At 40.6% G+C, this 13,314-nt stretch overlaps 1 protein-coding gene across 1 annotated transcript; it reads left to right on the top strand.

Moving 5' to 3' along the window:
• The first annotated feature begins 10,815 nt into the window (after positions 1-10,815).
• On the top strand, positions 10,816-12,804 carry LOC104440108. The gene is made up of 5 exons (XM_039309869.1): positions 10,816-11,155; positions 11,282-11,364; positions 11,703-11,781; positions 11,928-12,038; positions 12,189-12,804. Exons 1-5 carry the CDS (start codon positions 10,816-10,818, stop codon positions 12,734-12,736), a joined length of 1,161 nt encoding a protein of 386 aa, XP_039165803.1. The 3' UTR covers positions 12,737-12,804.
• Positions 12,805-13,314: the final 510 nt, after the last annotated feature.

Raw genomic sequence — 13,314 nt, forward strand, 5'->3', positions numbered from 1 at the left:
GTGTCGAGGCTGAACAATTCAGAGTTGTAACTGCCCAGTATGAGGAGACCATTGTTCAAATGCTTTTAGGTTTTTTTGTTTCGTAAAAACTGAATGTTGGTGTCTTTTAAGACATTTATGTGATTTCAAACTAATCTAAAGGAATAAAAAAATTTCTCGTAGAAAGTAAGTTATTAGCTACATTTCATAAGGAAACTGTTAATTTCACGAAGCTATATCATTGTCTGAAAATTTTTTTGCTAAATAAATGTCTTGCGTAGCAAAATTATTTTGTTCAAACGATCGGAAAAGAAAAATATAATATGATTTTTTTCATATGCACTCATCTACCAATAAAGAAATGTCTTGTGGAGCACAGTAATACCGTGACTATCTGAGGCCACCGCTGTATGCGAGTATCATCAGGGATAAAGACGCGATAGCCAAGCACCGCCGTGAAGTGAGCTGCCGGCAGAAGACTCGAAACAAGGAAAAACGCCAAAATAGGGAGTTATCAAGTCCGTCTCTGCAAGGGCAGTTTTTGGCCAAACCCGCGCTTCCATGGCAGTCACTGAGGTGCAGGACGAGCGTCAAGAATTTCGGGAATGGATGAATAAAGGTTTGAACGAGAACAGCAAGCTCTTGAACGAGGAGCTAACAACAGAGCCTCTCAGCCAAACTCGTCAGAGCTGATGCCGACGATCGCATGAGGTCGAGTTGGAGTTGGCAATGGTGGCGACGTTGCTCTAGAAACTCAGCTGGCGTTACAGTGAGGGAGCTCGGCGGAATGGTGAGGTGAAGGAGAAGAATCATCAGAGCTCCCTGACGCCGGTAGGAGAGCTCGTGAGATATAAAAGCCATAGAGAGGACCCTTCGGTCCTGTTGGCGTGTGTAGAGAAATCCAGGCGCGACAAAGGTGGAGGTCAGGAGAGGAAGAGAACCGGTTTCCATGAGTGATTCCAAGTCCGAGAGAATAAATGGAGAGGGAATTCGTCTCTCTCTCTCTCTCTCTCTCTCTCTCTCTCTCTCTCTGTGGACACTCAAAAAACCAACGTCATAAACATTGCAGAGGGGAGGGATTCTCTGGAATTTTGCGGAGAAGACGCACAATCAGGAGTTCCTTCCTCCTGTGGATCTCCTCCTCTGCGGCTGCATTCAATCTCGCCTACCCCCTGCAGATTTTACCATGACCAGATCTTCTCTCTGAACCTCCCTCTCCCGACTGCCACTCATGAGCACCTGCACTGCAAGAAATGAGGCACGCACCTGCGCGTGCGCACAGAGGGAGGGAGAGAGAGAGAGAGAGAGAGAGAGAGAGTTCTGAAGAATTATAAGCTGGGTTGGATCTGATGGGCTGGAGTGATGGGCTGAAAAGCCTAAAGTGATGTAATGAATGTGGATTTATACACACTAACTATTTTATATTTTATATTTTATATTTTATTATTATTGTTATTATTTTTTAGTAAAAGCAATGTTCAACTTACTGGCGAAAATTAAGGTGTCAACCATATTGAGCAGATCGTCGTAGAGGAACGAATAATTTTAGAGTAAGATCTTCCAAAAATAATAAATTTAAAATCTCATGAATTAGTTGGACTTTTCAAATTATTTAAAAGTCATTTGTTCGTTCGTTGCACAGAAAATCTTTCGGCGATGTTTTTTAAGGAAAGATAGTTGAGTATGAGGCTTGATTTCAAGTATCATGGACGTCAAGAGAAAAACTGTAATTACAGGAGTGCCAACTTAGTCGAATTAACATTTCCGCCTTTTGACTCAACCCATATATCATGACACCAGTTTTCTGAAAACCAAATCACCATCATATCTCTCAAGGTATTTGGAAAATTACCTAATCGGTCATAAACATATTTCACAAATATCAATTCAGTCATAAATTTTTGAATTTTACGAATTTAGTCACTAAATATTTACCTAAAATTCTAATGTAGTCATTCCAATTAATCTTCATCGGAAATCGTTGACATAGTGGTCTAGTAATCATTGCCCTTCTGTCGTCACATGAGTAATTTTCGGTGAAAATTGGCTAAAATGATTACATTAAAATTTCGAGTAATTATTTAAAATTAGGGAAAAAAACCATGAAAAACCCCAAACTTTGCCCAAAATGATAGATTTACCCCAAACTTTTTTTTGTGTTACAAAAAACTTTGAACTTCTATCGTGTAATACATTTACCCTCAAATTATAGGGCATTTTGGTCTTTTTACTTTTTTTTTTTTTACTTTTTTTTACTTTTTCTTCTTCCCTCCGGCCATGGCTGGCCGGCGGAGGGAAGCCGGCGTCCAGCAAGGGCTACCCTCACTTGCCGGCATCGGGCAAGGATCGCCCTCGCCTAGGGCTAGCTAGGGTCGCCCTCGCCGGCATCGGGCGAGGTGGCCCTCGCCCGGTGGGGTGAGGCCATCCTCGCCCGACGCTGGAGAGGGCCATCCTTGCCCGTTGCCGGCGAGGGCCACCCTCGCCTGCGTCAAGCGAGGGCGCGAGGGAGTAGCCCTCGCTGAACGCCGGTGGAGGGAAGAAGAAGAAAAAAGAAGAAGGAAAAACATAAAAAAATAAGACAAAAATGCCCTTGATGGGGTAAATATGTCACAATTTGAAAAGTTTGGGGTTTTTCACGTCACAAAAAAAAAAGTTTGGAGTAGATATGTCACTTTGGGCAAAGTTTAGGGCTTTTTGTGGTCTTTTCCCTTAAAATTAAATTGGCATCCATACAACATGTCTAAAACTAATTGGACAATTTCTCCCAAGAGATTTAGCGTGCATTTGGTTTGCAAAAATGTTCTAATAAAAACTGTCTTTTGTTTCATCTTCTACTTTCTTGAATGTAGGAGTTTTCAACGGGAATGCAAATTATATAAATATTTTTGGTGTCCTGTATAAAATAAGGTCAATTTTGGTCGTTTTCAATTTTAAGGTTCAAAGTTTAGAAAACACAACAACCAAAATATCCACAAAAAGTATTTTATTGAGAATTTTAGAGATGAAAACAATAAATTAGAGAATTTCAATTGTATAACTATATTTTGCATGAAAGCTATCTCTTTATAAAGATTCTACCTTAAATCAAATTGAAGTTCTTAACTATTGCTTTTGGGCTCGACAAAAGTGATGTACTCATTTTGCTGATGAATTATACGACTAAAGGCATGCAAATTAAGTTGCCCAAATAGTTTTCCAAGCCTAGGAAACATTTTAGCTTGATAAAGACTCAACTTCATCATGGTGTCAACTATCAAGGGATGGAATTAATTCAGAAAGAGGGATAGAGTCATCAAATTGAAATTTTTTACTTTTTCTTTTGGGCTTGACAAAAGTGAAGTGCTCAGTGAAGTGCTCATTTTGCTGATGAATGATACAAATAAAGGCTTGCAAATGAAATTGTCCAAATAGCTTTCCCAAGCCCAAGAACGAATTTAACTTGGTAAAGACTCAACTTGATCTTGGTGTCAAGTATCAAGGGATGGAATGAACGTTGTTGTAAAAGAGAGAGAGAGAGAGAGAGAGAGAGAGAGAGAGAGAGAGAGTTATCAAATTGAAGTTCTTTACTTTCTTTTTGTGCTCGACAAAAGTCAAAGGATCATTTTGCTGATGAATTATATGACTAAAGGCTTGCAAATTAAGTTGCCTGAATTGCTTTTCCAAGCCTAAGGAGCAATTTAACATGGTAAAGAGTCGACTTGATCATGGTGTCAATTGTCAAGAGATGGAATGAACTCTATTGTAAGCAAGAGGAACAGAGTCATCAAATTGAAGTTTTTCACTTTTGCTTTTGGGCTTGACAAAAGTGAGATGCTCATTTTGCTAATGAGTTATACGACTAAAGGCTTGCAAATTAAGTAGCCCAAATAGCTTTTACAAGCCCAAGAAGCAAGTTAACTTGATAAAGACTTAACTTGATAAAGACTCAACTTGATCATGGTGTCAACTATCAAGGGATGAAATGAACTCTCTAGTAAGAAAGAGAGATAGAGTCATCAAATTGACGTTCTTTACTTTATTTTTTGTGCTTGACAAAAGTGAGGTGCTCATTTTGCTGATGAATTACACGACTAAAGGCTTGCGAATTAAGTTGCCCAAATAGCTTTTCCAAGCCCAAGGAGCAAATTAACTTACTAAAGAGTCAACTTGACCATGGTGTCAACTGTCAAGGGATGGAATGAACTCCAAAGTAAGAAAAGGGGGATAGGGTCATCAAATTGAAGTTCTTTATTTTTGATTTTGGGTTTGACAAAAGTGAGATGCTCATTTTGCTAATGAGTTATACGACTAAAGACTTGCAAATTAAGTTGCCTAAATAGCTATTGCATGCCCAAGAAGCAATAACTTGGTAAAGACTCTACCTGATCATTGTGTCAATAGTCAAGGGATGAAATGAACTCTATAGTAAGAAATAGAGATAGAGTCATCAAATTGAAGTTCTTTACTTTCTTTTTTTTGCTTGACAAGAGTGAGGTGCTCATTTTGCCGATGAATTACACGACTAAAGGCTTGTGAATTAAGTTGCCCAAATAGCTTTTCCAAGCCCAAAGAGCATTCTGACAAAAAAAAAAAAAAAAAAAAAAGCCCAAGGAGCAACTTAACTTGGTAAAGAGTCAAGTTAATCATGGTATCAACTGTCAAGGAATGAAATGAACTCTAAAGTAAGAAAGAGGGACAGAGTCATCAAATTGAAGTTCTTTACTTTTGCTTTTGGGCTTGACAAAAATGAGGTGCTCATTTTGCTAATGAGTTATACGACTAAAGGCTTGCAAATTAAGTTGCCCAAATAGCTTTTGCAAGCCCAAGAAGCAACCTAACTTGGTAAAGACTCAACCTGATCATTGTGTCAATTTTCAAGGGATGAAATGAACTCTATAGTAAGAAATAGAGATAGATTCATCAAATTGAAGTTCTTTACTTTCTTTTTTATGCTTGACAAAAATGAGGTGCTCATTTTGCTGACGAATTACACGACTAAAGGCTTGCGAATTAAGTTGCCCGAATAGCTTTTCCAAGCCCAAGAAGCAACTTAACTTGGTAAAGAATCAACTTGATCATGGTGTTAACTGTCAAGGGATGAAATGAACTCTAAAGTAAGAAAGAGGGACAGAGTCATTAAATTGAAGTTCTTTACTTTTGCTTTTGGGCTTGACAAAAGTGAGGTGCTCATTTTGCTAATGAGTTATATGACTAAAGGCTTGCAAATTAAGTTGCCCAAATAGCTTTTGCTAGCCCAAGAAGCAACTTAACTTGGTAAACACTCAACTTGATCATAATGAACTCTATAGTAGGAAAGAGAGATAGAGTCATCAAATTGAAGTTCTTTACTTTCTTTTTTGTGCTTGACAAAAGTGAGGTCCTCATTTTATTGATGAATTACATGACTAAAGGCTTGCAAATTAAGTTGTCGGAATAGCTTTTCCAAGCCCAAGGAGCAACTTAACTTGGTAAAGAGTCAACTTGATCATGGTGTCAGCTGTTAAGAGATAGAATGAACTCTATAGTAAGAAAGAGAGACATAGTCATCAAATTGTAATTCTTTACTTTTGATTTTGGGCTTGACAAAAGTGAGGTGCTCATTTTGCTAATGAGTTATATGACTAAAGGCTTGCAAATTGAGTTGTCCAAATAGCTTTTGTAAGCCCAAGAAGCAACTCAACTTGGTAAAGACTCAACTGGATCTGGGTGTCAATTGTCAAGGGATAGAATGAACTCTATAATAAGAAAGAGGGATGGAGTCATCAAATTAAAGTTATTTACTTTTGCTTTTAGGCTTGACAAAGTGAGGTGCTCATTTTCTGATGAATTATACGACTAAAGGCTTGCAATTTAAGTTGCCCAAATAGCTTTCGAAGCCCAAGAAGCAACTTAACTTGGTAGAGACTCAACTTGATCATGATGTCAACTATCAATGGATGGAATGAACTCTATAGTAAGAAAGAGAGACAGAGTCATCAAATTGAAGTTCTTTACTTTTGCTTTTGGGCTTGACAAAAGTGAGGTGCTCATTTTGCTGAAGAATTATACGACTAAAAGCTTGCAAATTAAGTTGCCCAAAAAGCTTTCCCATGCCCAAGAAGCAACTTACCTTGGTAAAAACTTAAATTGATCATGGTGTCAACTGTCAATGGATAGAATGAACTCTATAGGAAGAAAGAGGGACATAATCATCTTAAAGTATTGGTTTCATTACTAAGGATTGAACCTAATGGTATGTGGCACAAGAACATGAGGCTACTTGCCCACTAGTCATCTTAAAGTAATTAATTAGCTACATTTGATATGAGAAAGCGATATCAGTGTTGAAAAACTATTAATAAATAAATGTCTTTTGTAGTAAATTTTTCTTTTTCAAAAGATTGAAAAAGAAATAATATGATTATTCGTATCCACTCATCTCACCAATAAAGACATGAAGGCCATCACAGAGATTTGTATATGCTATAAGCTAAACATTTTTTATTGACAAATACTATGTAAAGAAAGAATTATGTCGATTTCTTTTTCACTTTTCAATGATAATTATGACCAAAGAAACGTGCCAAGAGTCACCGGACCGTTGGCTAACGTTTATGCCTGGACTCATTATACTAGTCACACCGCTCTCGCTTTAATAGACGAGTATTAATAAGTATCTTAATAACATTTATTTTCTTCAATGTTAAGAGCATGTTTGAAACTTTTTTTTATTATAAAAATTTCCTATAGATGTTTAAGAAAACTTAATAAATGAAGAATTAAAACAACCTATATTTTTTACATCAATTACAGGCATGTAAGCATGTTTCTACTTTAATTTTCTTGTGCATTGGAAAAAGGTTCATTTTGAAAGCTAAGCTAGTAAGGTAATTATACCTCTACGTAATTATAGGGTAAAATTGTTGTTTCTGAAAACTTAACATTGATGGAGAAAATAAAATAAAATTACTCATAAATCATAATTAGACAAGAGTAATACATACACACACATACACCCATATACACAAACACATACATAGAGAAAATACCAAATAGTGTGTGTGTATGTATTTACCCTTGTCTAATTTTGATTTATGAGAATCACATTACAAGTATCACAAATATCTTCACCGTATAATATAATTTTTAATGATCAATTTGCTTTCTCTAGCTATTCTGTAACATAATACAAGGTGGTAGTTGTAAATAGGATAAGATATCCAAATAATTAAAATATTATCTTTATTGCAGAAATATAAAAAATAAGAGGATGTATATCGAAACCATAAACTCCAATTTAAAGATCTCTACCATGTGGGAGCACATAAAATTTTATGCGACATCAAAATTTCATTTATTTTTCATTTTGAGTTCAAATTTTTTCAGAATCTCCGCTATCATATATATACATGTTTTAATCTTAGGCCAAAGTCCAACTTACACTTGAGGGGAATATTTGAATGTTTATATATTGAACAATAGCTCCATTTATCTACATAAGCTTTTTCATTTGAATAGTTGGTAGCGGTTTTATAAGATATTATAGAGGTGTAAAAAAATGTTCATTGCAAGTACAAACAAATGACATGTACATATAGATAAATAGATCACTTCATTAAAAGATTACTATATTAATTTTGAAGGCATGATTAAATGCCACTTGTGTTGATTCACATTAAGTATGGCAAGTCACTCGCCCTACTAAAGAGTTTTGAGTGGGGATGGGATGAAACTTCCGATTCCACCTATAGGGCGAAAGAATATGCTCTGCCCCGCCCCAAGAACTAGCCCAAAGGGTGATCCTATATCTAAAATATGGAGAATGAGATTTCTAGTATTAACCTTGTTCCTTTACATAAATTGTATTATTTTTGTTTTATAATATTTCTCATTTTCAAAATTGCTTTCAATATAATTTAAATACTTCAAACCCTTTTCTCATCAATTTTTCGTGGAAATATTCCAAACTAAACTTTATGGTAATGGATCTAAGGATTCCAAATTCATATATATATATATATTTTTTCCCATATGATTTATTCAACTTGCAAATTTTTTCGAGAGTTCATAGAATTATGCTTGTTAAAGAATTTAATTGAAATTTTTTTATCTTGAAATTAATTGAACCTGCCCTGTCTTGTCCCAGCGCCACCCACCCCTATTTTACATGTAGCAGTATTTCCCGTTCCAACTAATAATTAAAAAAAAAAAATTAATGAAGTAATTACAGCTTACACCGGTGGAGTAAAAGAAATTTTCCACATGAGGCCTTATACAACTGTCGGTTTTGATGGTTAGTAAAGAGAGTGAGTGGTTAAAACTCTTAAATCAAGGATGGACAAAGATTGTTTGCGTAATTTTCTTTTTACACTCGCACTACATTCGCTAACATTTCATACAAATGATATAACTTCTTATCAAAAGAAGAGTGAAAAAAAAAAAAAAAAAACCAAAGAGCACCTCATTCGCAAGTATGATTAGCGTAAGCAACTCAGGCGATAAACTGGGAAAAGAGTGACCGTAAGGGGATAGAAATTATATAATATATTTATGCTTTCTGGCAAGATCCTACAGATACAAAAAGAGCGGGTGAACATGCATGATCTTCTGAGTCGTCCGCATCAAATGCATTCGAGTAGAAAATCCGTGGAAGCGCTGGCTTGTGTATAGCAGTCTTTTCCAGAGGTTGAGCCTAGCTCCGCTGACAAAGTAAGACGGCATGAAGGACACTGCTCTCGATACCGATCCCTTAGTATTGGCTGGACTGAACAGCGCAACCCTGTTGGCCTGTTAATCCACAGTGGCAACGAAAAACAGCGATTTTATCAACGGCCGAAGAGTATCCAAGGTATACTACTTCAATTCGGACTCCTATAGCCACGACCATCCATCTTAGGCTCAGGCGATACGGAGACTCCAGCGGGGATTCGTAAACGCCTAGTGATGACGAGTTTTCGTGGCTACCGCTCTCCCTGTTTTCTTTGTGTGTTTTCTTTTCCTCCGTATCTTCTGTTTCTCTCCAGATTTGGTTGGGCTGTTGCTTTCCATCCCAGCGAATGTTCAGTTTTGAGCAATCAGCGATGGTGGTAAGCTGGGCGTTCTATTCTAGCAAGAACAGGGCGAATCACAGCAGCGACACAGAAACAGAGCAGAACAGAGCAGAGTAATACCGTGGCTGTTCAAGGCCAATTCGATGATTACGGGAGGTGCCACTGTATGTGTGAGTATTATCAGGGATGATGGCACAAGAGAAAAGCACTGCCGTGAAGTGAGTCGCCGGCAGATGGCTCGAATCAAGGAAAAACGCCAAGACAAGGAATCCATCTCTGCCAGGGCAGTTTTAGGCAAAACCAGTGCTTCCATGGCACTCACTGAGGCGTGGGACGAGCGTCTGGAGCTTCAGGAAGGGATGAATAAAGGTTTGAACGAGAAGAGCAAGCTCTTGAACGGCAAAACTAGAGGATCCGAAAATGGAGCCTCTCGGCCAAACTCATCCGAGCCGACACCAGCGATCGCCTAAGGTCGAGTAGGAGTCAGAAACTATGGCGACGTTGTTCTGGAAGCTCAGATGATGTTACAGTGAGGGAGCTCCGCGGAATGGTGAGGTGAGGGAGAAGAATGATTAAAGCTCCCCGATGCCAGAGAGAGGACCCTTCGGTCCTGTTGGCGTGTGTAGAGGAATCCAGGAGAAAATAATCAGTGGTTCGTGAGCTCCACGTCATCTGCTGACGTGGCGCTCGCGTACCACCCAGATATCGACACGCGTCCTGTGAGGGACCCGCCGGAAAATGGAGAGGCTGGTTCTCTCGGCTGGCTTGGCTCGGCTCGCTGACAGAAGAAAGGACAGACAGCTCAGTGGGTCAATAAATGCGTAACACTCCCGCTCAAATAATCTCTCTCCTCACTTGAATTTGCTGGGTTTTTCTCGCTCTCTCCTCTCTCCTCACAAACAGATAACAATCGAGACCTCCTCTGTTTCTTCTCCGCGCATCCCACCCCTTCCACTTCCGCCTCCGTCTCCGGCTCCGGCTCCGGCTCCGCCTCCCCAAAAGCCTCGCCGCCATCTGCCTCTGGCACGTCGCCTCGTCCAAGAGCGCCGCCAGTCGCAGCTGTTCCCAACCCCCTCCACCTCCGATCGTTTCCAACGCGGAGATCGAGCACAAGTTTTGTGCTCGCGTTGGTCTCTCGGCAACTTCTGGACCTCCGTCCGATTGCGTCCCTCTGACGAACTCGTCATCAGCTTCGACTCCGTGCATTGCGTTTGTCAAGCCGCCGTTCCCCGCCGTCGCCCGGCGCTCGCTCGCTCGCTGGTCCTGTCGCTTCCTCCGTCTCTGCTTCGGCGCTCGCTCTTTGCTCCGTTGCTCGCTCCATCTCTGCTCCGGCGCCGCTTTCCTTAGCGCATTAATCTGCTTGGGCGGCCGAGATTTGGGGGATCCCATTTCTGCAACCACCTGCAGAGCAGCGTCGACGCCCTCCAGACTCTAGGATCTTCAAGATGATATGCTCGTTCCAATTATCTCAGACTCTAAGATCTTCATGCTAAAACAGTTAGATGAATATACGCCATGATCAACATGAGAACGCAAAAGTAATGGATGATGGGAATGCTTCTGTGCACTGAAGGAGCCTTCTTGCCTTGATCAATCGAAAGATGTTCTGCTTGTTTTGTGGTCCTGTTTGAATATTGCATACTCAGGAGCTCCAGTTGCATGTCCCCATCCTCTGTTGCAAACATGGCCGATGGATTGCAGCATCCGTCGGTGATTCAGAAAATTCACGGGTAGTCTCACTTTATATCTCTTCTTTCGCGTGCCATCTGCGCGAGAAATTACGGAGGACGGCGGCGTCTTCGGCCTGAGGGACGGGGAGGACGAGCAGATGCCAGAGACGGAGGACGCCATCGGCGGCGGCGGCACGGAGTCGAAGCTGATGACGAGTTCGTCAGAGAGAGGGACGCAATCGAACGGAGGTCCAGAAGTTGCCGAGAGACCAACGCGAGCACAAAACTTGTGCTCGATCTCCGCGTTGGAAACGATTGGAGGTGGAGGGGGTTGGGACCAGCTGCGACTGGCGGCGCTCTTGGACGAGGCGACGTGCCAGAGGCAGATGGCGGCGAGGCTTTGGGGAGGCGGAGCCGGAGCCGGAGCCGGAGACGGAGGCGGAAGTGGAAGGGGTGGGATGCGCGGAGAAGAAACAGAGGAGGTCTCGATTGTTATCTGTTTGTGAGGAGAGAGGAGAGAGAGCGAGAAAAAACCCAGCAAATTCAAGTGAGGAGAGAGATTATTTGAGCGGGAGTGTTACGCATTTATTGACCCACTGAGCTGTCTGTCCTTTCTTCTGTCAGCGAGCCGAGCCAAGCCAGCCGAGAGAACCAGCCTCTCCATTTTCCGGCGGGTCCCTCACAGGACGCGTGTCGATATCTGGGTGGTACGCGAGCGCCACGTCAGCAGATGACGTGGAGCTCACGAACCACTGATTATTTTCTCGGAATCCAGGCATGACGCAGGTGGAGCCCACTAGAATAGGACTAGTCTCTATTCCCAAGGATAAACTATTTTACACTCGAGGAATCCGACTGCTATAAAGTGGGGAAAAAAAAAAAAAAAGATACGCTTGCTTGTTGTAATTGTGAAGGCTCTCCTTTAATTTAAGGCAGGTAATTGTACATAAGGAAGGACTGAGCTCCCCCTAGGGAAACTAAAACTCTGTGATAACTGAATATCTTACCCATTTTTAGCATTCTTTTTTTACTTCGTTGTTGAAAGACTAATCAGGAGAGCAATCCAATGTCGCCAGAACCAAGTGAGAAACAGCGAAAGTCGGATCATGCAGAACCATCAGCAGGTATCTGTTCAAGTTCCAAGCGATAAAAATTACGGCATAGGCGATATGGTCTTAAAATATTCTGGAACTCGTATTTTCTTCATAATTCTATTTCTTTGCTTTATCATCGAATAAACATAACCCTGACCTTGGCTATGAAAAAAAAGAAAAAGAAAATCAGTTTGAGAAGGACTTTGTGCTCACTCTTTCTCCAACATTTATTGAAGATGTTCGTTTAAGCGTTCCATCAGATCCTTCTCAATCAAGAGGTGCTTCAGGTGCGTTATCCCTCAAAGGAGTTATTTTCAGTGTGAAATTAATATCTAGGGGCAGATCTTCATGAAATTATTCTTTTCTGGGACATTTCTCAATGTCAGCAAGCATAAAAGAGTTAACTGAATGATATGAAAAGTTTGCATCTATTGCAGAAAATTTCGAAGAGGAAGTGGATGAACCCTATTACCGACTGCTGCAAGCTGCATTCAAGGGCGACTGGGAATCCGCTACAAGATTTTTCAAACAAGATGCTGCTTCAAAAACGGCCAAAATAACAAGCAGATCAGAAACATTGCTTCACATTGCCGCTTTGAGTGCACGTGACCAATTTTTGGAGAACCTGGTTGAGCTCTTGTATCCGAATCCAGAAGCGCTTGAAATGGTTGATTGTGATGGCCGCACAGCCCTCCACAATGCTGTTCTGTGTGGAAGGATAAGGATGGTGAAGACATTAGTTAGAAGTAATCCTAAGTTGACGCAACTTGCAGATAAGGAAGGACGCGTTCCTTTGAGAATATCTGCTCTGGAAGCTTCCATGCATAAGGATATCACCTGGTTCCTGGCGAAAAATACGACAGACGATGGGCCAAGTCATCCCTTCAGCAGTCCCGATACAATTGAGATATTAATAGAAATCACCAACGCTGGTCATCATGGTAAGATCACCATGACCATTTATCTCAATTCCATCTATTTTTAGCTTCGTTCTAGACTGGCTTAGTTTCCTGATCAACTTTGCTGGTGAATGCCAATAGATATCACCCTTTATCTAGCCAGGCAGTACCCTTCCATTCTGACCATGAAAAGAACAAAGCGTGGGCAAGGAAGCTTTAATATACTCTTTGCGTTGGCGATGATGGAATCCTACTTTCGCAGCGGAACCAGGCTCAGTGTTGTGGAAGCATTGATATACCGATGTCCGTACTTTCTGCACTCGCATTCATTACTGATTCCCTTCAAAAAGATCATACCTGGCTCATCACCTGCTCTTTTGTTTCTGAACTAAAGGTATTCCGGTGGATTTGAGTTACAATCCAACAGATAAAAATTCGGATCCGGATGGGTATGCATTTTTGTTGTTGGGCATTATTTTAGGACCTTTCATGATTTTGAGCTTTTAGTCATTAGACTGATTCCCTCGGTACTAGCCATTGTAGGATATATTCTGGTTCCTTATCGTAGCTTTACTTGAACAATGGCTTGAAATCGAACCATCGATCAGGAGATTATCTCTTGAGAACCACATATGATTCAACCAAGTGCATAAGTATCGTATAA

This window comes from Eucalyptus grandis, chromosome 3, assembly GCF_016545825.1.
Source record: "Eucalyptus grandis isolate ANBG69807.140 chromosome 3, ASM1654582v1, whole genome shotgun sequence".
In the NCBI taxonomy this organism is placed as follows: Eukaryota; Viridiplantae; Streptophyta; class Magnoliopsida; order Myrtales; family Myrtaceae; genus Eucalyptus; species Eucalyptus grandis.

What these genes read in the sequence shown, in the direction of transcription:
- LOC104440108 (XM_039309869.1), top strand. Translation starts at nt 10,816, where the DNA reads ATGCCAGAGACGGAGGACGCCATCGGCGGCGGCGGCACGGAGTCGAAG. An exon ending in GGAGGTCTCGATTGTTATCT is followed by an intron (nt 11,156 to 11,281) that starts GTTTGTGAGGAG and finishes TTCTTCTGTCAG; the next exon opens with CGAGCCGAGCCAAGCCAGCC. An exon ending in TCATGCAGAACCATCAGCAG is followed by an intron (nt 11,782 to 11,927) that starts GTATCTGTTCAA and finishes ATGAAAAAAAAG; the next exon opens with AAAAAGAAAATCAGTTTGAG.